This window comes from Manis javanica, chromosome 8 (assembly GCF_040802235.1).
Source record: "Manis javanica isolate MJ-LG chromosome 8, MJ_LKY, whole genome shotgun sequence".
Lineage (NCBI taxonomy): Eukaryota > Metazoa > Chordata > Mammalia > Pholidota > Manidae > Manis > Manis javanica.
In genome coordinates, this window is record NC_133163.1 from 10,773,837 (window position 1) to 10,797,361 (window position 23,525).

Below are 23,525 nucleotides of genomic sequence, written 5' to 3' on the forward strand. Positions count from 1 at the left end.
ATAATGTAGAATGAGAAAGCTTAAAGCTAATTTTCAAGAATTCTTTGAAAGATTACTGAGATTTTTTAGAATTTTGGTATACTTATTAAAATCACTGGTATATCTTTAATTTCAAAGAAATGTCACTACTATTAGATAATAATCATTAGTGTACCAAGTTTAAGCCAATTTTTGTTCAGTCCTAAATTATTACATGATATGTACAGCTTAAGACATTTGTATATACTTTAAGACAACAAATATTTAATAGAGCTATACACTTAGCTTAAAGTATTTCTATTCAACTTTTATAGTTTTGTGCAGAAAATGTCATGCTATTCATTCATTTCTTAAATATTTGCCAACACTCCATTAGGATACTCTACTTAGGATATAGTCAGCAAACAAACCAGAAAAAAATCTTTGCCTTTGGGAACTTTCATTTTAGCAGGGAGACAGGCAATATGCATGAAAGTAAATAAATTATTGCATGTTAGCGGAGTAATTCTTTGTAGAAGAAAAATAGAGAGGAGAAGCAATTCCAAGATGCTAGGTAGGGGTAGTAAGGTGGGGTGTAGACCAGGCCTCATTGGGAACCGAATGTTGGATCAAAGAACGAAAAGATGTGAGAGTAAGCCAGGCAGATATCTGGGGAGGATGGATTCAGGCCGAGGGAACAGCCAGTGTAAAGGCCCTAAGGTAGGACTATGTAGGGGAATTCAAGAAATGGCAAAAGACCACTGTAGCTCCGTAGAAGAAATGTGGAGAGAGCAGTGCAAAATGAAGCCAAAGAGCTAATGAGAATCAGGACCACGTAAAGCATTTGAGATATTTAAAGGACTTGAGTTTTTACCATGAAAGAAATGGGGAGCCAGGGGAGGGCTTTAAGCAGGGGAATGGTGTAAGGATCACTCTGGCTGTCGTGTTGGGGAAATACAAATGCAGTAAGGGTAGAAGGCAGGGAACCAGCTAAGAGGCTGGAACAAACTGACCCAAGTGAGAAGTGTTGGTGGCCAGCTCCGGGTGAAAACGGGAGATAGTGAGAAGGGGCAGATTCTGGATGTATTTTGAAGGTAGATTAGGGTGGCCACACAAAATAGAGGACACCTAGTTAAAATGTAATTTCAGATAAACAACAGGTGATGTTTTTACTATGAGTATGTCCCATGCAATACTTGAGAGACACGACTCCAGTTCCACGCCCTCTGCCACGTGACTTGGCAGTTCCTCCCTCTAACGGGGTAGAATATAGTTCCCTCTTGGCTTTACGTGCAGCCAGGTGATTTGCCTCAGCTCCCATGTTTGCAGGCATGACGCGAACAAAGGCTTGAAAAGATCCTGCACAGTTGGGCTTTCTCTCTCGTGCCTCCTTGGAGCTTCACCACGAGAAGAATATTCTCAGGCTTTTTGGCCCCAGGACGAGGTGGGCCACCCAGCCCAGCCCGGCCTAGTTTGCTGTACACCGCTGAGAGTTTATGCTTATCTGTTACACAGCATTATTCTAGCGGTAGATAACTGGTACGGCTGTCTCAGCAAACAAGCAATATGTAAAACTATAAAACGAGGTGAGATCACAAGAGTGAGTGTAGACAGAGGTCTGAGAAAAGAATAGTCACGGACAAAGACCCTAGGGCTCTCCCTCATTAGGGAGACGAGGAGAAACCAACAAAAGAGATTAAGAAGAAGTGGCCACTGGATAAGGAGAAAACCAACACAGGGTGATATCCGGGAAGCCAAGCGGAGTGGGGGAGTGAGGCCTGAGAACTGACCCCTGGATCTCGCAGTGGAGGTCGGGGTAACCTTGACAAGCTAAGAGTTTGGGTGAAAGCTGCACAGGCATGGTGAATTCTCTTTAGAAAGTTAAGGACAGGAGAAAACTGGAGAAAGTGGTAGTCTAGAGAACCCTTTAAAAAGTTTGGCTAAAAAGGGAGGAGCAAATTGGGAGAATAAGTGGGAGAGCTGGGATCGACAGCTTTTAATTATTTTTAAGACAGAGAAATAGAATTGTTTGTATGCTCAAGTCAGGGTACCTGAGAAAGAAAAAAACTAAGGGAGGAGAAAGGGGAGAATTTCTAAGAGTGCGTCCTTGAGCAGCTAAGAGAAATGGAATCTTGTCCACATGCGGAAAGGCTGGCTTTAGACAGGAACATAGATGGTTCACCTACAGCCCCAGCCAGGGAGGCCAGGTGCATGAGTGAAGATGAGGGACGGAAGGCAGATGAGGTAGAAGGAGGCTGTGGAAATTCTTTCTGATGATGTCAAATAGGAAGAGTTACTGAAAGTTCAAGAAGAAAAGTAGCTATGAAATAGTCACAGGGGAGAATGGAAACATGGACCAGGGATATATGGTATGATCGTCAGTTAGCTTTAAGGACCCTGTTATGGTTCATGATCAAGAATTTAAAATGAGACCAGTCAATATTGTTGTGTGTTTCTCTCCAGGCACACTCATCTGATAGGTACAGGCGCTGGTAGATGGGTACGTGGATTTGACGAGGGTTGTGTTTAGCCCAGCAAGTCTGAAAAACCAAAGGCCAGGGAGGGTACAGGCAGAGAGGGTTACACTGATTGACTTGAGAGAATAGAAGCCGGGAAGCAGGGAGGGACAGCGAAAGATAGCAGGATCAATACAGTGCTGTTCAGAGAGAGAGGAAATGGAAATCAGAGACTGGGAGGCATGAGACTGACTTCACCGAGGGGCTGCAGTTATCGGTAACAACAAGGTCTGCGATGTGATCCTGGTAATTAGTTCTCAGCTGGGGTGGACGATTTTAAAAAGTAACTGAAGAAGATGAACTCAAGGAACTGAGAAGCCAGAGTGGTAGTAGGGTCATCTAGACTATTACTGAAATCAGTAAGAACTAAGACAGGAATAATTTAGGAAGGTGTAAAAAGAGCCAGAGTCAAGCTGTCAACAAATGAGAAAGTCCGGGTTTAGTACTACGTGATTCAGAGCTGGGCATTTCCAGAGATATGGTAGGAATGGTCTGAAAGGGGCCACAGTGAGCAAGGAAGATGCCTACCCACTCGCCCAAGCCCACGGGCACAAGGGCAGGGGGAAGCCACGTCCTCAGGTGGAGTTGAGTTTCCATTAGCTCCACCCCATAAAGGAACAGTTTGAGCAGAAAGTATAGAAGGGATTTTGCTCATTAAGGACCATGAACTTCTGACCAAGAAAGGATTTCGGGAATTGGGATGAGGTAGGAGAAGTTTCAGAACAGGAAATGCACGAGATCTTATGGAAATTAGAGTGAGGGACATGAAGGGTGGCCTGGGGCTTCTCACAGGGACCGACGTGAACAAAGAGAAAGTTCACAAAGCGATGAGACCTGGTGACTCAAGGCAAGAGCAGCAGCAACTGTGATTCTGGAAGGATTGGGAAGCATAGATGTCTGGGCCTCCCTTGACGCCAACTGATAGCAGCAAGGGGTCTCGGGAAGCCTGAGCCTTACTCCGAGCCACAGGCCTCCTTCCAACACCCAGCAAGGAAGGGTAGGAGATCTGCATGCTGTGGGAGGTGGGACATAAAATTATTATGACAGTATAACACATACTATAAAAATGTTAAAGACATTATCCTAATTGTCAGATATTTTCCTCGTGTTCTCATAACAAATACATTAATACAAAATCAATCTCCATGGTAGCCTGGGGAACAGCCTGACATAGAATGAATAAAGAAAGCAACATACACATGCACAAACATACACACTGCAACCTATATACAACCTATGTATCATATATGCCCTTATATGGTTTCTTATATACCCACCCTGTAGAATTCTATAGTTTCTAGGTCAATACTTTCTTCCACCTATATGCAGCAATTTTCCTGGCTCCAAACAATAAAAAGGTACCCCACTTTTCCTAGAAACCTTAAACTTTCTAATTACCAGGACCTTCCTCTTCCCCCTGCCTGGTGGAATCATGACGCTTTCCAAATACACTAATGTTCATTGGACAGATTTTTACAGAGCACCTTTGAGGGACACAGCTCAGTCTTGTGGGAGAGAAAACAGCTGGAAACCTCAGGAAATGACAGGGGCAAATAAAAGCTGAGCCATCCTCTTAGAACTTGCCTTCGTGTGGAGCAGCGGGAGAAGCAGGACTAGAATTGGGAGAACAGCCCTGGCAGTGCTGCCCCCTGGCTGTAGCCTGGGGCAGGGCACGTCCCCTCAGGGTGTCAGTGTCCTCTCAGGAAATGAGGGGTTACACAGGGGGTCTCCAAGAGCTTTGCTGGTTCTCAACATTCCATGGTCTATGAATGAACTAGACTAATCATCCCTGGCCAATTTCATTTTTTTCTAAAGAGTGACATTCTTTTTTTTTTTTTGTATCTGAGCCGACATGAAGATACATGTAGTACTCATGGGTGGCCACTTTCTCAAGTTACCATTCCTAGAAACAGTGCCTCCTAGGAAGCGCTAGAAACGACACTCAGGGCAGGAAATCTGCCTGCGGAGACAACTTCACCATCAGGTGTTAGGGTCTACATTGTATGTAGGTTTTTCTTTTTCTTTTTGGTTCCTAAGGGCACACAATGCCCACCAGATAGCTATCCTTGGTGAGACTCTATAACCAGCTGTACACCTTACATGATCACACAGTCAGTCTTTCATTGTTGTAAGCACTCTGTGCTCTATTTGAGCCCTTCATGTTTGTTCTTTCTTTGGATTAAATCATAGCTCATTAAAGTATAGTAGGAAAAGAAAAGAAAGCAAAAACATTCAAATTCCTGACTTTTGCTGTTTGAGGAAAGCTAAAATGATATTTGGAATATCTTGATATGAGGCAACCACTATCTCTTACTGCCAAGGATGGTCTAGAATTGATTGGAGAGTTTAGAAGCAACGAAACCAGAAACATTTATGGAGCCAATAAACCACATCTGAATCCATCACAGCCTCGTAAGCAGGAAGGATTCAGAGTGATTATGAAGCAGTTATAATGTCTCTCCCTGACATTATAAGACGGAGAGTTTGACACAGAGCCAGTGCCAAGCCCCTGACGAGATGCACAAACTTGAAGGTAAGGCTGGGAGCACGAAGAGGAGAGCTTACCTGGGTCCTTCTGCTCTCCCAGTTTGTCTAGAATGTTGAAGGAAATGTCCAGGTACTCTCTCTGGATGGCACTGACAGCAATCTTCCGCTGTTTCCTCTGCCTGGGAACAATCTGAATCTTAAATTCGGATCCTTCTGCTCCTTCCTCGTCTGCCTTCCTCTCAGGAGTCTGCTCTGCATCCGATTCAGCACTGGTATCGGGCTTCTCGCCTTCCATTGGGTTCTCAGCATCTTCAGGGACTTGGAGGAGGACAGCTTTTGCCCCTGAACTTGGCATCAGCCCACTGGGCTTCTCTTCCTGGATGCTGGGCTCGGCGTTATCGTCCAGGGACATCTCAGGGAGAGCAAATGACTTCTGAAGCAGGTCCCGTTTTTGTTTAAGTGTGAGAGGGCTGCCACAGGAAAGTTCCTGCAGCTCCTCGGGCTTCGATAATTCCTCAGAGTCCGTGGGGTCTTCCAGAGCTATGAGAGTGGAGTCCTGGTCACCTGCTGACTGATTATTTCCTGAGTCCTTAGAAGAAAAGTCTTTGGAACAGTCTTCCACACTTACTTGCACAAGGGGAGTTGTGCTCAGGCTGAAGACAGAAGGGTGGCTGGGGACGGAGGGAGAAGAGGCAGCGTGGTGACCAGACGCATCATCCTGTCCTTGGTCCATGGTCTCCTCCTCCTCGTCACTCTCCACTATCCGGAGAGGGGGAAGAGGTTCAAACACAAGAGAGTCACTGTCAGATGTTGAGAGCACAGAGTGTTTTTCAGGCCCCGATGTTGAATCTGAGGACAAATCTATCAGATCTAAATCCTCCTTAGGAGCAAGCTTAATAGGAGAATCAACTTTCACCTCAAATGTCTCCATGCAGTTTAACCTAACCTCTGGTATCACAGGCCTTCGAGTTTCTTGGAAACCTTCCAGAGCTGGGTTCTCAGGGATTTCGGAATTGTCGGGCCTTGTAGCAGAATTCTGTCTAGGGCGTCCGTGGTCCTGTTGTCTTTGCGTGACATAGGCAGCTTGGAGGGGAGGTCTGTCTATGTCACACCGGTCAACACAGGACTTCCTGCGGTGTTCGTCTAGTGCAAACAAGAGGGAGTCTGCATTCCCTATATCAAGAGATTTTTGTTTTAAAGAGCGCAGCTTTTTTTTCTGAATGCTTTCTTCTCTCACACAGTGTAGAATGCTGTCTTGTAATGCACCCGTTTCTCTATATTCAGCCAGTTCTATTTCACCTGATTAAAACAGAAAAAGCTAGTACTATTTTACTTGGAGATTTCACTGTTTTTTACCCCCTCATACTTGGGCATACAATTGGCGCAAACCCTAATGACAATCCCAGCTCCACCAGAAGGCAAAACCGACTTTCTGGCCAAGTTTTTGTAAGGGTCATTCAAATTTCAAAAACCAGGTTAACTTTGGAATGAAAGAACCCGAAAGAGCAGTTAAGGTCTTATTTCCAAATTCAGGCTTCAAGATAATTCCTCAGCTCTATTCATTTGCGCACAGGAGAAGGGATCGCTTTTGGCTGAGGCAGATCTAGAAAGCTATTCAAATTGTGTGGAAGAGAAGCAAACATTTCACAACAAATCAAGTCAAGCAATGGCCCTCTAAGACGATCATGGTGTTAATGATGTACCCGTCGCTTCACGTATATATATAAATGGGTATATATATATACTGTTTGTGCATACATATATATAAAATCAACAGTATTAAAATGTGTAGTAACATAATAAAATTAAGATTTCACCCCAAACAAACAGTAGAGTACAACATTTCTGCATAAAATTACTAAGAGGAAAAAATTCATACTTCTCTGAACATTCATCTCAACCGGCTGATATTTCACCATTTTGCTGCCGCCTATCCTTTTCAATCTTGCAAAAAAAGTTTGAGACTCTTTATTGCAGGGTCCAGTAGGTGTATCATGAATATCAGATTCATCAAAAACACTATCTTCTTCTAATTGGGGAGAGAAAGTCAAAATTACACTTTAGAGGTTATTCTCTCTTAGGCTGTGTCTACACAAGCACTTCAATGAAAGCATTCTGAAACAAAGTCTAGGGTGGCTTCTACACCAGCCCAAGTCTAGCCATGGCTCAGTATTTCATCCAGGCATCAAATTATCCAGCCGTTAAACAGGGCAACCTGTTACAAGGTTGCCCCTCACTTTCCATGTGACAATTGGCAGCATGTTCAAGAGAGGCCTCTCAATATTCCAATAGAGCCTTCATGGGGAAACTTTTCTTATGCACTTAAAACCAGGTAGCATACATGTCAGGAATCTGTGGCACTCCCTGAATGTGCCTGCTTTGGGTGAATTTTCAGGCTAATTTGGCAAAAGAAAATTAAACAAAATGAGAGAATCTCACCCTTTCCAAAAATATATGCCTTCCTGGGATTTGAGAACTGGCATAGACACAGCCTAACAGTACATGCACCTTATACTTGGTGAATGCAAAATACTGTACTCTACATTTGGTAATGAAACACACAACACACAGAAAAAGCTTAGAAAAGCCACTGGTCATCTCAAAAGCTCCACAAATGATTATGGACTGAAAGGGTAAACAAAGGAAAAAGAAAACAGAAAATAACACTTCCGCCTATTAAAGTAAGGCTCTTGTCCGAGGAATTTGCTGCATGTGACCATGAAAGTTTCTTTGACTCTTATGATCCTGATGTTTCATAAACAAACTGGTCACTTAGAGTGCCTATCAAGCCTGTCCCCGTGTCCTCTTCTAGTACCATTTGGCCATTTTTAAATCAAAGATTAACCCAAAAATACATTAATGAGGAAAGGACTGCTACATTGCAACCCATGGAGTTCACTGAATATATTTTCTTCTTTCGTCCTTTGGAAAGGCCAAAGCCATGTACAAAGCAACAAGAGAAAAGACTAGAAAAATGTGTTTAATACCACAATAAATGGAGTTAGCCTACTACTCAAGTTGAATATCACTGAAATCATAGTATTTGGCTTATATTTATATCCACATTTATGACAAAATGAGGTTCAGGTGTGATTATGATCAAGATTTCTTGAGTGTAAGGGGAGTTACAAGAATACAGATTTTAAGGACCAATTCTGTCCTAAAACACAAGATTCTACAAGTCAATGAAATTCGAAGCAGTAGATGTTGAAGTCTTTAACTTCATATCAAATTTGTAGTCAAATAAAAAAAAATAGGTGTTACTGATCAAAATGGATGCAAAACTCTGAGTGAACTCGTGCAAAGATGAGAAAGCCATCAAATTCCCACATTTCTGGGGAGATGCAACACAGTATTTTACTTATTTGTTTTAGTTATTTCCTTTCTAAAAATATTCTCCTGTGAAAAAGTTTTTTTTTTAGTTATGTGACTTCTGTTACATAACTTTGAAATAATTCTCAAAAGGTACCAAGAGACACAGGAGGACTTCAAGATGGCCTCTCCCATTCAGAAAGGTTCATCTGGGGTTGGCCCAAACACTGAGGACATCTATAGTTTAACTGGATCTATCCAACTACTCAGAAACTGAGACCTAAGCAGGTAAACAAGATATACTTCACAAGGATCTGAATGGTACCAGAACTTAAAGAGCTTAGTTTTCAGTTCCAACTATGGCCAACCTAGACTCTTGGACCTTTAGCAATAAAGAGATAGTGGAATACTGGTTCCAATCTACCTATTGAGGTATTTCCGAAGCAGTCCCACCAAATCAGGATTTATGAATACCACAAAGGGTCATGGGCACTTAGGCTTTGTCCCAGTGTTGGATTGGATGACTTCAGCTTTTGCAAGTCTCATCACCCTGTGACATGCACTAAGGATCTACACCTTGGTTCTTCAGCTCTCACCCCAAGACAGCCAGTCTGAAATTTTACTCTATCTGAAGTTTTATTATATTGCCTCCTTTATAGAAAAGCTATCAATATAAAACGTGTTGATACTGGAAATAATTTAAACCTATGCAGCAAAAATGTTTCATTTAGTTGCCTTAAATCAATTATCATTGAATAAGGAGGCCAGGAAAAAGCACTTTAGCAAATTTAGACTCCATTCAAATGTATAAGCACAAAATTTAGGAGTAAATTAAGGACAGACAAGATTATGGCTCCAATGAGTGACAACCAGGATTTATTTCACTGCCCAGAGTGAGATGTTTCCAACAGTTAGGAAAAGGCTTACAAAGGTTCCTTAACCAAACAGCAGACAATTTTTTACAAAACATTATTTGTTATGAAATGGGCTTTAGAAGCATATCAATTATTTCTCTTGAATGTTCACTGAAAAAAATTAGAATAGCAACACTAATGGGAAAGTGGGAAAATTAATGCAGTACTGAGTGATTTTTTTTACTCCAGAATGATATTTGGGGACACTCTTCTATCTCCTAAGGAAAACATTGTCCAGAAATGTATTACGTATTCAAGCTACGTAAGTTGGGGATAGAATGGAGATATGTAAAGTACCTTTTTCTTTTTCGCTGTATCTGCTTATGTTACTGTTGTCACTGTACAAAGGTCCTGCCGTGGCATGGGGCTTGCAGCTATGATACTGGGCATTGAGTGTATTGACTGTTATGTGAATCAGATGCAGCAGGACCTTGCTGATATCACAGTCTCGGTATGGATACTGCTCAATGAAATGGAGGGAGAAAAATATAAATGGTTATTTTGAAGGGTAAGTTTTCCACTTGATCTTGCTAGATATTTTTCTCAATATCTCTTGGAGATAAGAAATACACAGAAAGGCAAAACACAAATTCTCATCACGGCCTTATTTGACAAGGGACCCTATTCCTTTCCTCTTTTGCACAACAATGCATGCCAGTTCATGGTTACGATTTCTTTCAAGAAAATTAACTGCCATAAACATTTGGTATATTAATATAACTTTAAATATTTTCCTTGTTTTCTGATGTAATAACTAACACATAAATAAAATGAAATTATGAGCATAAACAGAGATTGTTCATCAAAATCTTGCAATTCATCATTTTTGTTTTAAACATTTGTAGAGTAGACACTGGCACAGTCTCCGTTTCTATGTTCATTTCAATGGCTCTTTACTTCTCAACATTAATTGTACTTCGAGATTCTTCCTCTGAAGGTCAAATTACTATCCTACAAAATTCCCAACTTAGATCCCTTAAGTTTTCTAAGAGAAATCATTCCACCTAAGAAAGAAGTGACTACAGCAGCCCACCTTGTAAAGAATGACAAGCAAGGCCTTCAACCACATCTGCCGGATATGCGGTTTTAGGGACCAGAGGGAACAGCGAGGTGGTTGCTGGAAATAATGCCGTAGTTGAGGACAAGAGCAGTATTTGAGCACCTGAACCACCAGGGGAAGAAGGTGTTTTCCCAAGTTAATGTTATAATCCATAACCTGAAATAGGAAAAAAATTAATAACTGAAGGAAAACTATAAAGAACACTTATAAGCCAAAAGGTTAAATTTGAACCATCAAAACATGAGCAAAATGTTTAACAGGCATCTCACAAAATATTTATAGATGGCTGGTACACGTAAAGAGGAAATGTCCACCCTCACAAGAAATTTTAAAAAATTGTAAGTTAAAATCATTTTAATCTACTTATCTATTTAATTTATCTACTTAATAATCTATTGAAAATAAAATTTTATCTATTAAGACATCCTATTAAACTATTATCTAGAATTAAACTAAATCAGTGAAAACACCTAATATTGGTAATCACATAGAGAAACGGGCACTCTTAGACACCACTGGCAAGCATATTACCCAATACAACCTTTTAGGGGAGCAATGTAGCAATATTCAAGAGTAAGAAAAAGCACATAGTCTCCAGTACAGCAATTAAATATATCCTGAGGAAATAATCAGAAAAGTGTTCCAAAATGTATGCATAAAGATATCTAGCCTTACAGTCCCCCCAAATTAAAAATAACCTTCATATTTAATAATACAGGATTCATTAAATATTATTTTTATGACAAAAAAATGCTACATAGTCATTAAATAGGATACAAAACTTATGTGATATGAACTTCATAATTAACTTCAGGTTTAAAAAACCTTTTACATATATGTGTATGTATGTGTGTATATATATAGATCAGTATATATAATATGATCCTTTTATTGTAAAAAATGTGTGTACATATATGTATATACATATACATACATATATATGTATGATGTATACATGAATGTATGTAAATTTGCAACCAGTGATATACACCAAAATGTAGTTAAGTTATTTTTGTCATGGGTTTCCTAAAGATTTATTTTTTAATTTTTTGCTTAGATTTATAAAATAAGAATGTATAACATGGACATAGAAAGAGAGAAGTTAAGGGAGGACAGCAAGGAGGGTGGGTTGGGTATCTGAAACGGTGTCTCTCTCTTCACAGGCAGTTTGAGTACTAGTGGCGACCCATCTAGTTAGCAGCATCAGCAAGAGAAAACCACATACATATTGCTCACACTTTGCGAATCTGTGTTCATTATATTACAGTCTGTTGATCTAATTGATAACAGCTACCATCACTGAGTCACTCCCATGAGACAGGCACTGATTAAAGTGCTTTGCAATATATTGTCTCTAAGCTTTCAAAAAAAATCTGTTACCAATGAGCAAATAAGCAGAGGACGCCAAAGGCCATAACAGTTACTAAAGTAGCAGAGGTGAAATTCATATCCACATCTCTCTAGTTCCAAGTTCTGTATACTTTGCAGACTGCTGCAGCCATTCTGGAGAGTGAGATACACAGCACTGGTGAAATTAGGCTACTTAACCTCAGTGGTCCATTAATTCTGCTCTGCATCCATGTCTCAAAGGAATTCTCACACTGGTGGACTAGGTGCATGAAACAATGTTGACTGCTGAGCTGCTTGGGGTGATGAGGAGTTGGGAGCAATATGACTGGGAATAGTTAAGTATGGCGAATGTACCCGAGAGCACACAACACAGCAGTTAGGAGGTGCAGACAAACATGGAAAAGGCCAGTGATGATAATGTGACATGAAGTAAATTGTATGATTAACTCGACTCTCCACCTGCAGCTAAAAAAGGAAAAGGAAGAAAACAAACCATACCTACAAACAAAAACCCCATAGTCCCCTGTGGTTGAAGGGGTAGAGTTTCATTTTAGGATGATGTGAAAGTGCTGGAGATGGACAGTGGTGATGGTTGCACATAATGTGAATGTACTTCCTGCCACTCAATGGTACACTTAAAAACAGTTAACATGTTACATATGTTTTACCTAAAAAAAAAAACCATTTCTTACTCCTTTATGACATTAGGCTGCTGATCTTACTCATTTCCGTATTCCCCTCCCCTTACCCTGCCTAATGAAGGCTAAATGGAATTTAAGGACTCCCTTCTACTAAAAGCCTAACAGTAGGACTCCTAAAAGCTTACACTTACTTGGGCAATTCCTGCGATAAATGCATTAAAACATGTTGACAGGCGCATTTTTTGAGGTGCAATCATGAAGCAACCTTCCTGTTGGTCATAGCCAAGTAGGACGTACAGGTGCCGCTTGACTGTGTTGAAGGCCTTTGCACTGCTGATGTCTGACTCGGCGCTGCTCTCATCCTTGGCCATGAACTTCATGAGCACTGTAATCAGCTGGTGAACTGTCTGGTGGTCGATCCCAGCATCTTCTGGGAGCAGGTCCTTGATGGTGTTGTCATTCTCAGGAGATTGTTGTCCTGTCAGTACAAGAAAGGCCATCAGAGGGCGGCTCCCCACAAGTAAGTTTGCACTAAAATCTCACTTACTGATAAAGCACCATTCCTTTTGCTTCCACTAAATATTTAGAAGTTTTATTTCAGACAAACTTAAAGGCACAATATGGCCTACTAAGTAAAGCATTAGCACAGGGGTGGAAGTTTCTGCTCATCAACAACCGAGTAGTTTGGGAGTAATAAGGGAACGGTAATAAAAATAAGGTGCTATAAAGCAAGGTTATCTTCAAACAGCAAGACAAATATCTAAATCAACTTTGCATTCAGTGAATTTTTTTTTAATATCTTGGCAAAGTTTTACCCTCAGCAATAAAGGGAACTTTCCCTTTCAGCTTTGTAAAATAAGCACCTAAGAATAACCTCAAAAATAATATTCTAAAATCCACTAAGCACAAAAACATCTATTGGGTTATTCCGTTTAAATTATCTCAATTCAGTTATGTTCATAAATCAGCTGGTGCCAAAAAAGTGTTTTTTCAACATCTGGAGACATTAGCAGCATGTACTCTTTGAATGATGCAGCCAAAATTACAAAGCACAAAATTATAAGCCCTGCAATATGTAATGAGAAACATACAAGGTAGGGGCAGGGGCTGAGGAGGGAAGCACAGACAGAAAGAAGCATGAGCTTTTAAAAACAGAGAAAAACACCACAGGAATGTGAGCCCCATGGAAAGAAAAAATATTCAGCCCTTGATTTACTCTTTATCTAATAAATAATTACATATGAGCAATTCCCTGACATCGACTTCCTCTGCTCTTTTCAATGTCAGAAACTATACCCTGTCTCCCCGTGTTTTTCTGCCTCTTCTGATCTGGTTTAGTTTTTTACTCTTTGTGAAGGAAGAATAAGATTTGCTCTTCTCTACTTATGTTTTGGGGCTTATTCAAAATACCCTCTGCATTCATGTATTTCCTCTGAAAAGCAACATCAGAATTTCTAAGTTGAAAAAATAGTTTTTGCCTGGTGGGGTAGATCAGCGCACCAGCGTTCTCATCTCTCACCCCGTGAGGAAACGTTCTACTAAATGATGACAAGCTTTGGTTACAAACCATTATAAACCACACCTTGAATATATCTGTTAGAATTAGGGCATAAAGGATGCGACAAAGAGCTAGGTAGTCATTTATATCCATTAACTCAACTAATTTGGGAAAATCTCAGTCTTCCAGGACACAGTCAAGAGAAGCAAGAGTGCAGAAATGTTTCCAGGGGCTGCAGAAATGAGCTGCCTCGAGCCAGACCCTCTTCTCTGGAGCAGTGGCGTGAAAGTAATGTCAAATTCAGAATTTACTAGTTTAGAACTGCACATAAGGTTGTGCGCATAAACAGACAAGCTTGGTTTTCTAGTTTATCCCAGATGATGAGAAAAATGCTGGTCTGTTCTAAAGTGATACACTGAGAAGGGAAAGGCAACAATGAGTGGACAAGCAGCAGACTCAAGTATGTCTAAGTGCCTCCAGTACAGGGGAGGCCATCTGACAAGCTTCAGTATGACCCTAGCACACTAGCAGTCCTGTCTCAGAGAGTCTGTTTATGAAGGAATAAATGCGTGCAACATACTCTATAATTTTTACCAAAAATTATTCAAATAAAACCTAAGGACATTTTTTATCGCTGTGTTTCACATGCAGAGAGTGATCGATAAATTATTAAAGTAATTATTTGTTAGGCATGCATCAGCTGCCAGAAAAAAAGATCAATTTATGTGGAACATCCTGGTTCACCAAGAGGCCAGAAATGTGAAGCAGCATTGCATATTATAATTACATTCAATGTTTGAAATAGAAGCAGACCAAAATCAATACTCATGTAAATTCTTATAAAACTCAATAGAAGTTTAGAAAAACGATCTTTTCAGTATTGAAAAAAATTCAGTCTTGCTATTTTTCCTCCAGAGGATTACTTTCAACTAGGAGGAGATTATTGTGTTGAGCAAGCTTGGGTCAAGAAATGTGACAAGTGTGAGAATTGAGGTTCCCTGCAGGGCTTGGTATTGTAGCAAGTGAGGGTTGTGACCAGATAGCTTCACTCCTTAATTTGTTTTGGCTCTGGGGGGCAAGGTTTCAGAGAGCTGGTATCACTCAGTCTGGCTCAGCCACCTCCAGGTCCTCAACGGCCAGCCTCCAAAGTCCAAAGTCAGCAAGGGATCTAAGGAGTGTGTGAGAAGAAACCACACCTTTGCTTTACAGCCCTGAGAATGCAGAGACCTCAGTGCAGGAGAAAGGGAGCCCCGGGCAGGCGCAGCAAAGACACTGGCTCCCCATTTCATTTGATCAAAGTTCACATCTAGAAAAGAAGCCACCAGACTTTATCTTTAAATACTACAAAGTTCTTCTTCCCATTGCCGGTAGACATTCATTTGAAAAGTGTGTGACCTGAACTTTTCCCACCAAATCATATTTTCCTAATGACTAAGTATCATTCCACAAATGCTCTATTCTCATTTCAGATTCATCTTCACTGGTGTTCAGCACTTCGGCTTTCAGTCTGCTACACTTTGCGTCCCCTGAATAGCCAATAATGAGTGATCATTAACAATACTGAAAAAGGAACTAGTTAATGGAAACTTTGGCATAAAGTAAAAAAAAAATCTCTTTTCATCCCAATGAATTACTCTTCTAGTTGTAGGTTTTGCAAGTCTGTACCTTGTATATTGTCTTTCTTTAAAGTAGCATAAGCTTGTAATTGGAACATTCTTCAAGAAAAGTTCCCTTAATCAAGTCCCTAAGAAAAATAAGCTTGAAAAGCTGAAATCTTCTTTATTGCTAAAGAAATATTACTATTTTAGTTTTCTATAAAGGGTATGAAATTTCCATTTTAAAACTAAATGCCTACAATATCTTCTCTAAGGTGTGACAATTAGAACACTTGCTTTTGAATTCTAGTCTATGAAACTTCTATTATCTATTTTAACCACAGAGATTTAACATGTTAAAAGATTTGATTTTATCATTTTTGTAAAGGAAAATGTAAGCATCTTTATAAACATGAGACAGAGTTGTTCCTACCATAACTTTAACACGGACTGCGTCCATCACAATTTGTCCACAGAACGGCACAACTGATTGAAATGTTGTTTTTTCTGATGATTTGAAACCAGGCAGGATCAGGATCTGCTTTTCCAGACTTATCTCCTATTATTCCACCCCAAATGCTCAAGGTTCTTACAAGCAGGGCTGCTTATGGGTCTCAGAATGTAGCCAGCATGGGGCTGTCTTCACCTTGCGCTCCCACCCCCAATCTTATCCTAAGGATCTAGTCCTCGGGGACAGTCTCATTACATACGCCCACCCTCCTCTCAGCAATTGGATATGATCCCTAAATCCTGCAAATCTCCAAAGACAAGAAAGGAGAGAAGATAAAAGGGAAAAAGGAGAAAATGGAGAGAAACTTCCTTTAGCATTCCTAACTCTTCTATGGCAAAGAACTATTTTGCAAGGCAGAACTTTGTATTCATTCATTTGCTTTTTTGCCCTCTAAGAACAAAGGCTCCTTGAAGGTAAGTGCTATGTCGTGTCCATTTTTATATCTCTCATAGAATATGGGGCATGCCTGACATATAGTAGATGCTTATTATTCATAAAAGTCTTAAAAATATTGAATCCAAATAAATATTTCCGATCTTGTCTTCTACCTAAGAGAAAAAATTGATTCAGTCTCCAAACAGCAAGGAAGCAGCTAGTACTCCTCAGTGTGTGTCAGCTCACTGACCCTTCTGTCACACGAACGGTGACAGGTAGAGGAAGGAAGGGCTCCTTCCACGAGCACACTCTGCATTCGGCCCAGAGAAGCCAATGGCCAAGCACCATAAACAAGGTCCCCTGACATTGGTGGTTTTGACTTCACTGCCTTACTGAGCTCCCTAGCTCATTAGGTCAACTTAAAGCTGCCTTCGCAGAAGTTCTGTTACAGTGCACAGCCACAAAAGGGGGCTGCAAGGCTGGGGCTGGGGACTAACTCCATATCCTCATGGGCTCCCCATCCCTGCCTTTTCCTCTTCTTATCACACTTCTATCGCCGTGCGTTTATATTCTATCCACCAGTCAAGGTCTAGCTGAGAAGCCACCTGTCCACAAAACATGAATATCCTATATGCTACCACTTTTGCTCTAGATAAAGCATGTTCATATTTTATCTCCCTTAGTTGACTGCAAGCAAGTTGAAAGTTTAAGATTTTCTGATCTATCTTCTCATTCTTTATATTTCCTAGGACTTCAGGTGTCTAATAAATGTTTGGTTAATAGAAACTGTCATTTCCCAAAACTATTATTTAAAATAAGGGCATTCCTATAAAAACAACTGCACTCTTTGATTTATCAGCTCTTAAAGACCAATAGGCATTTTGCAGGTTAGTGAAGATGTGAACGGCAAACCGTCTCTAGAAAGAGAGAGACCAAAGACAAGTAATTTGGAATCTTAGGCTGGGAAACCAAAGGGAGGCAGGGAAGGTCAATACAAGAGAGTTTGGCCAATGCTGCCTAGCACTGGGCACCTTCTCTTACTGGTAGAAAGACCAAGACACCTCAAGAGTTCTCTGCAGGCCGGAGTGAAATTGAGAGGATCCATTTTGCTTTGGGATTGGGATAGCTCTAGATCAAACTGGGTCCTAACTGGAAAGCCCCTTAGCATGGACACTCAGGGCCACCCTGTAGCAGATCTGAATGCCCAGGTCAGCTCCATAACCAGACAGGTGCCCTCATGTACCCACAAAGCCAGAATACCCTAAAACCAATTCATCAAGTAGTAGTTGTTAAGTATCAGTCCCTAACCAAGACTGTTATATGTGATCTTGAACAAATCGTCTAAGCAGAATTACTTTAATCCTTCAGGATCTCAGTTTTCCTATCCATATGTAAAGTAAATGAAAAATAATACTTTATGTATATCCAGAGTTATTATGAAATTGAAATTAGATGATTTGCATTAAAGACACTTATAAAGAGGTACTACACATATATAAAGTGTTATTATTATTAATATATACCTACTATTGTTTAGTTATTCATTCCAGGGCATGAGAAACAATGTATCATTAAGCTCCCTGTGATCGCATGGTGCTGACAGCAATTTTTCATTACTGTGCTGCTACAACCTATGGTAAACTGCTGCATTATATTCAGTCAATATACAACAGATGGTCTGAATCACCAAAGACAAGGAATTCTTGGTTCTCACAGCATCAGTGAAAATATACCTTATATGTAATTATAATTATACCAGTTGCAGAGTAACAGGTGAAATTGTATATTTCATCAATTAGGATTAAATGAAAGTGCTGAGCTCCTACTAGCATCTACCATACATGCCTTGCAAGAGCGATCAAGACATCTGGCTTGTCACTCAGATCTGTCACCAAAAAGCTGGTGGAACTTGTTCCTCTCAGGAACACTCAGTTTTCTTCTTCTGCAGAATGAGAATGCTAACGTATCTCTAATGTTCCAGTTATGATATTCTATGAGTTTTATTTATATGCACAAAGTCCTCTGATTTGACTCATAAAAGTCATAGAGGAATGCAGAGCTTCACTAGCCTTGCACAGCATACCTTCCATACAAGTGCTTTTCTGTTGCAAAACTTGCCGTGGGTAATATTTAAAAGCTAAGATCAGAGAGCCATAAATTGTAATCCAGTGCCAAAAAGTTCAGCCTACACAGCACTTTACATCTTGCCGTATAATTATAGGGCACATGCTTTATTTCAGGCCTAAGCAATAGAGGTCTTGCACAAAAGAGCTCATAACCTGCACCAAATAAAAGTATGTTCATTTAGTAGCAAGTTCTTCAGTTTCCATGTAATTACTATCTTAAACTACAGTATTACTACTGTATGATCTTATGACTATCCTGGCATGTCTTTGCTTCCAAGTTATAACATTGGATGTCTAGTAAATAATAGTGCATAGTGGAAAAAACTAGCTTGAAATTGCCTTATAAGCTAAGACAGTTGTCTCCAAATCAAAGCAAGTTTTGCTTATGGTGGTGTCATGTAAATTATCTTTCCAAAAGCTTTATATTTAATATAAACAATGCTGTTATGGACCTCTTCTTCTCCATCAGGTTGCCTTTGGTGGGACATGTAGATGCCTGAAGGTTCTTCTTAACTTCAAGAAACATATGTGCACGTTTTCCCAGAGATGTGAGAGGACTCCGTTGGTTGGATTGTTGGAATAGGTAGTAATAATTAAAGACTAGCTTTAAGATAAAAAGAAAAGATGGGATAAAATAAAGATAATTTCTGGAATTGCATAAGACCAATCTCAAAAAGGGAACTGGATGGATTTCATATTTTACATGAAGCTCAGGGTCATAAATTCTTATTTCTATTCTCTCTTTAATCCCAGCACAGTTGAGGCACAAGCAATGCGCAAAATAAGGTAGAGTGACTCTGTCAAGTGTTCGCTATTCCTTTTTATCAGCAATTTTAAAAGAGAAGATAAACCCTGGCCAACAGTTGCCATCTTCACTCAAACCCCTGTGGCTCTCTCTCCTCTCCTCCTGTCCCATCCCTAGCTACCTCTCTTTCTGGCTTCATTTTTATAACACATAACAAACACAGTCTTGAAAGTCTCCTTACTTGAAATTTCCTTCTGAGACCATTCTGAAAGGTTTATCTTAAAACTGTTCTTAGATTAAAAAAAAAAAACTAAATATTGTACAGCCTGATACATTACAGATCTGTTTTTGACAAATAAGCACATATTCAGAACCTTCATAATCTTCTCAGTGAGTTGTGACACCATTTGTGTAGATAACATTCGATCTTTAGTAGCCTTGCCAATGTGCCCCTTCAACCCTTAGGATACTTCTTGAAGAGCTATCCTCTATCAGGGAACATCGAGTGGTAGTTACACTGCACCGAGCTGAATATGATCCAGTGGTCCTCCGAACAATGCCAATCCTCCTTTCTCTGAGAGACAGAAATGCATGTAGAGTTGCAAAGAATCAGGAACGGCTAAGGGGATGAGTGAATGATGGTGGTTCAAATGTATAACCTTTTAAAATGTAAATGAAATGTATGTTTTTCCTATAGCAGATACATATGAACATAATATTTCTATGTGTAAATACACATACAAATATAAGTACTATGTATAGTTCTAGTCACACTGGCTCTCTGGGGAAAAGTGCAAACTTGGGTGACATGATGCTTCTTACTGGACCAAAAGCAAACAGGGTCAAAGTCATCTGCCAATATCAAGAATTGCTACGCCAAGGGCTCAAATGCTTGAGCAACAGGGGTAAGACCCTTCAAGCTTGCAAATCCTAAGCGTATCACCCTGGTCCAGTTAGAGACACCGCATTCTTTACCTTGTCCACCTGTGATAGACATTTGCACACGGCCCTTCAACGTCAGAAGTACCCACCTGGTGTCTGTTCAGGTGTCCCACCGAGAGCTGGAGCAGACTGCTCATGCCTGGTCAACCTCACAGCTTAAAAATCAACAACAACTCTATTTAAATAAACATTAAAAACAACTTGAGCCTAGAAAATATACTCAGTGCTAAATGTACTGGATAGCAGGGGCAAGTTTACATTTAGTTTTCCTATTTGTAATTAACATCACATAGAAGATGTTTATGTCACAAAAGCTTTTGTGGGTTTATTTGAATCACAAGAACATCCTTCAATGTTACTTCAACTCTTAATGTCATGTGAATCAATTACCAAGAAATAACAATAAATTGATTTTATATCCCAAACTGACTGGTTAGATTATTAAAAAGCTGGGAAGTTCATATAGAAATTGTAATTTATTTAATATAGACACTGGTTTCTAGACTCTGACTCGGTTTCAATGGGGGCCTAGTGCTACTACATGTTATTCTTAATTGGCTGCCTGTTACTATCTTTCCTCCCTGAAATACTGGATTATTGATTGCTTAAAGGGCTTTCATAGACTGTTCCAAAGTTCAAAATGCCACATTTCCATAGCTTGTCATAAAATAGAGAAAAATGCAATAAATCAAATCAAATCATATTTATGACAATGGTTATGTCATATAAGGCTGTCTTCTAATAAATGCCAATGAAAAAGCAAATCTTTCAGCTTCTGAGAGAATAAGAAATATGTTTGATGGTGCTATTTTATTAACTCCACAGCAGTTATTTAAAAATTAAATTCCTTAATAAATGTTACAAGTTAGTAATATATTTAAATATACACCATCACTAATACTGTGATTTAGTTATGAATTTTTAATTATTTGTCATTCACGAGCCATTGCTAATCATTAGAGTTCATTTAGTCATTTGGTAATTTAGGAAAAACTTTGCTCTCTTTAAAAGTGCAATAAAAGACCTTTCAAAAACATATATGGCTATTTTTTAAGTTGGCAATGAAGCTTGTTTTTATTTATAAATTTTCCAGTGAAGATAGGCAGGAATTCAACTTCTCCTCAACCTGATATTTCTTCTTCAAAAGCAATCACTGGTTTTGGTTTGTCTGGAGGTATGTTTGGCTGCCTTCCTCAAGCATGAAAAGAAAATGCATTACCTCCTTAGCAGCCATGGGTTCTTGCCAAGTCTTACGCAGGACGCTCTTAGGTTACAAGGCTGGTGGTGCAAACCCTCATGTCCTAGGACTTGGGAGCAAACGCTCCTACATTTCAGGCCAAGAATCAGTGGATTTGCTGCCTTCTCCATTTCAAAACAATCCACTGCAGGATCAGGGCTTGGCTTGAGCCACAAATGGAAAAAAAGCCACCCACGGCATTGACATCCCCTGGGGTGACCCTCTAGGGAATCTGAAGCCCAAACCTGCTGAGTGAGCTCAGTTAACTAAGTATGCTACTCTCAGTGAACATTCAACAAGACAAGCCAGCCTCAGAAAGACATTAAACAGATTGAAAGGAAGGACGGAAGGAGATACTCAACGAATTTTGGAGGTTAGGGTCTCAGGGAGGGAAAGCGCCCTCTTGGATTCCACCGGCCCTTTCACACTGTCTCTCAGCGAACGCACGCTCTTCTGGCGGTTCCTGGCAAAACGAGCCCGCTTGATCTTCCACAAGGCTGCGTCACTGAGGTTAGCGACGTTGGTCCTCACAGCGGTGATCGCTTTCCAAAAGGAATTAGAGGTCATCATTTTTCTTCACCAGCTATGTAATGCAACTAGTTTGAAATCCGTCTGTGTATATTTTCAATATTAAAACACAACTCTCATGGATACATGAATTATTCATCTCCCTCTAAGATGAATCGTTAAAAATCATGACCGTTGCCTATCATGATGATCACCTATCATTTTTCTGTTTAGACCATAAGATTAAATTATCTAATCTTTATTATCACTGGATAAATAATTGAGTGACCAAAGTCTCTTTCCATCTACTTAGAGCTGCAGGTAACTGATTAATAGGCATGCAACAGTGAATATACAAGGTGCAAATATATCTCACAAAATTGCTCACAAACATTATAAATGTGATAATTGAATCATGGTTAAGGAACACACATCACCAATAGTTATCAGAGGTCTTTAAGGAGATGAGAGTAGTTTTGATTTTGAAATGCCGGAAAATAGTTCATCTAGGGATTACTACAGTGGTTATTCAATAAACATGTGATGATCTGAGTACATGAAGTCAAGGTATCCTCCATAATGGGAACTTAAACTATATGCAAAGTATCTTCTGCTTATCTAGCAAGCACAAGAAATAGAACTGCAACTATTTAAAAAGTCATTGTTTTGCTTACTTGTAGGAAAAGGAAATTCTTTGTTACAATCCAAATGCAGCTGAGCTTCCAAAGAAAGTGTCTCAAATCTGTTGACAAAGAACTCCCAGCTCAAAGCAGGAATATCTTGCTTAAGAAAATGCAAGAGTAGGAGCTTGCTCAATATTGTGGGTCGGTCTTTAACTACAGTATCAAACTGGAAGTCAAGACAAAGACACAGACCCTGGGGAAGGAAAGGGGAGAAAAAAGGTAAATCACATGTAAACACCAAAGTTACTCCAAAGCAAATACACTAAGCAAAGTCAGTGAAACCAGGCAACCTCCTCGATCTATACTTTTACATAGAATAATCCAATCGAAACATTTTTTGATTGCAAGTTTTGGTAGGAAAAAAATGCAGAAGAACAGCTTCTCCTAGTTGTAGAATATATCTTGAACTGTAGACTATCTCATGAACTAAATGTATGTTATTGATTTTCTGATGCAGTAATTAATAACATTTAATTCAAATACCCTCCAATCAATATTTCTTTTTTCAATTAGCTTCTATTAAGAGTGGATACTTCCAAATCTACATTTTAGAATACACAGAAGATGGTCTTTCAATTCCCTTTCAATGCTAAATTCCATGATTCTAAAAGAAAGTAAATCATCTTGTCTTTTTTTGGAATGTGAGTAGAATGCAGAATCTTAAAAACCCAAAGCTGGAATGGATTCACCATCTATTTCTCTAGTATATGAATTTACCATTCCCCTTTTTTACCTGAATGAAATTTAAAATGCACCCACCTGTCCTATTCATTCATTCAACTCATCCAATGAGTGCCTGTATGTTCTACACCCTGCAGGAAGGGACATACAACTAATCTGTTGGTCAGATTAAGACCAACAGAGGAGGACTACTCAGGCGACAACTGGGATTTTTTACATGGGAAGGTGGGAGCCCACAGGAAGCATAACCTTACAATTTCTCAGATCCTGCACAGCTTGCCCTTTCTTCTTAGTCTCTTTTACAGGAAGAGCCCTTACACTGGATTAGGAGGCAGTGTACGAACAGACCCAGACCCAGCCACAGACACAGATAAAGAACAGGGACTT

At 39.8% G+C, this 23,525-nt stretch overlaps 1 protein-coding gene across 9 annotated transcripts in view; it reads right to left on the reverse strand.

Moving 5' to 3' along the window:
• UNC79 (unc-79 homolog, NALCN channel complex subunit) overlaps positions 1-23,525 on the reverse strand; it is a 238,393-nt gene that overhangs the window by 68,365 nt on the left and 146,503 nt on the right. For 5 of the 9 annotated variants that reach the window (XR_012133711.1, XM_073241936.1, XM_073241935.1 and 2 more), the window contains 8 exons: positions 22,449-22,650; positions 21,630-21,809; positions 20,120-20,185; positions 12,430-12,716; positions 10,221-10,403; positions 9,485-9,647; positions 6,841-6,990; positions 5,040-6,260 (listed from right to left, as the gene is read on the reverse strand). Coding sequence is in view for 8 of the 9 variants with exons in the window: in XM_073241936.1 (XP_073098037.1) it covers positions 5,040-6,260; positions 6,841-6,990; positions 9,485-9,647; positions 10,221-10,403; positions 12,430-12,716; positions 20,120-20,185; positions 21,630-21,809; positions 22,449-22,650 (2,452 nt within the window). In the remaining variant the exon portion in view is untranslated. The remainder of the gene's footprint in view (positions 1-5,039; positions 6,261-6,840; positions 6,991-9,484; positions 9,648-10,220; positions 10,404-12,429; positions 12,717-20,119; positions 20,186-21,629; positions 21,810-22,448; positions 22,651-23,525) is intronic. The other 4 variants (XM_073241934.1, XM_073241931.1, XM_073241933.1 and 1 more) reach the window with 4 other exon arrangements.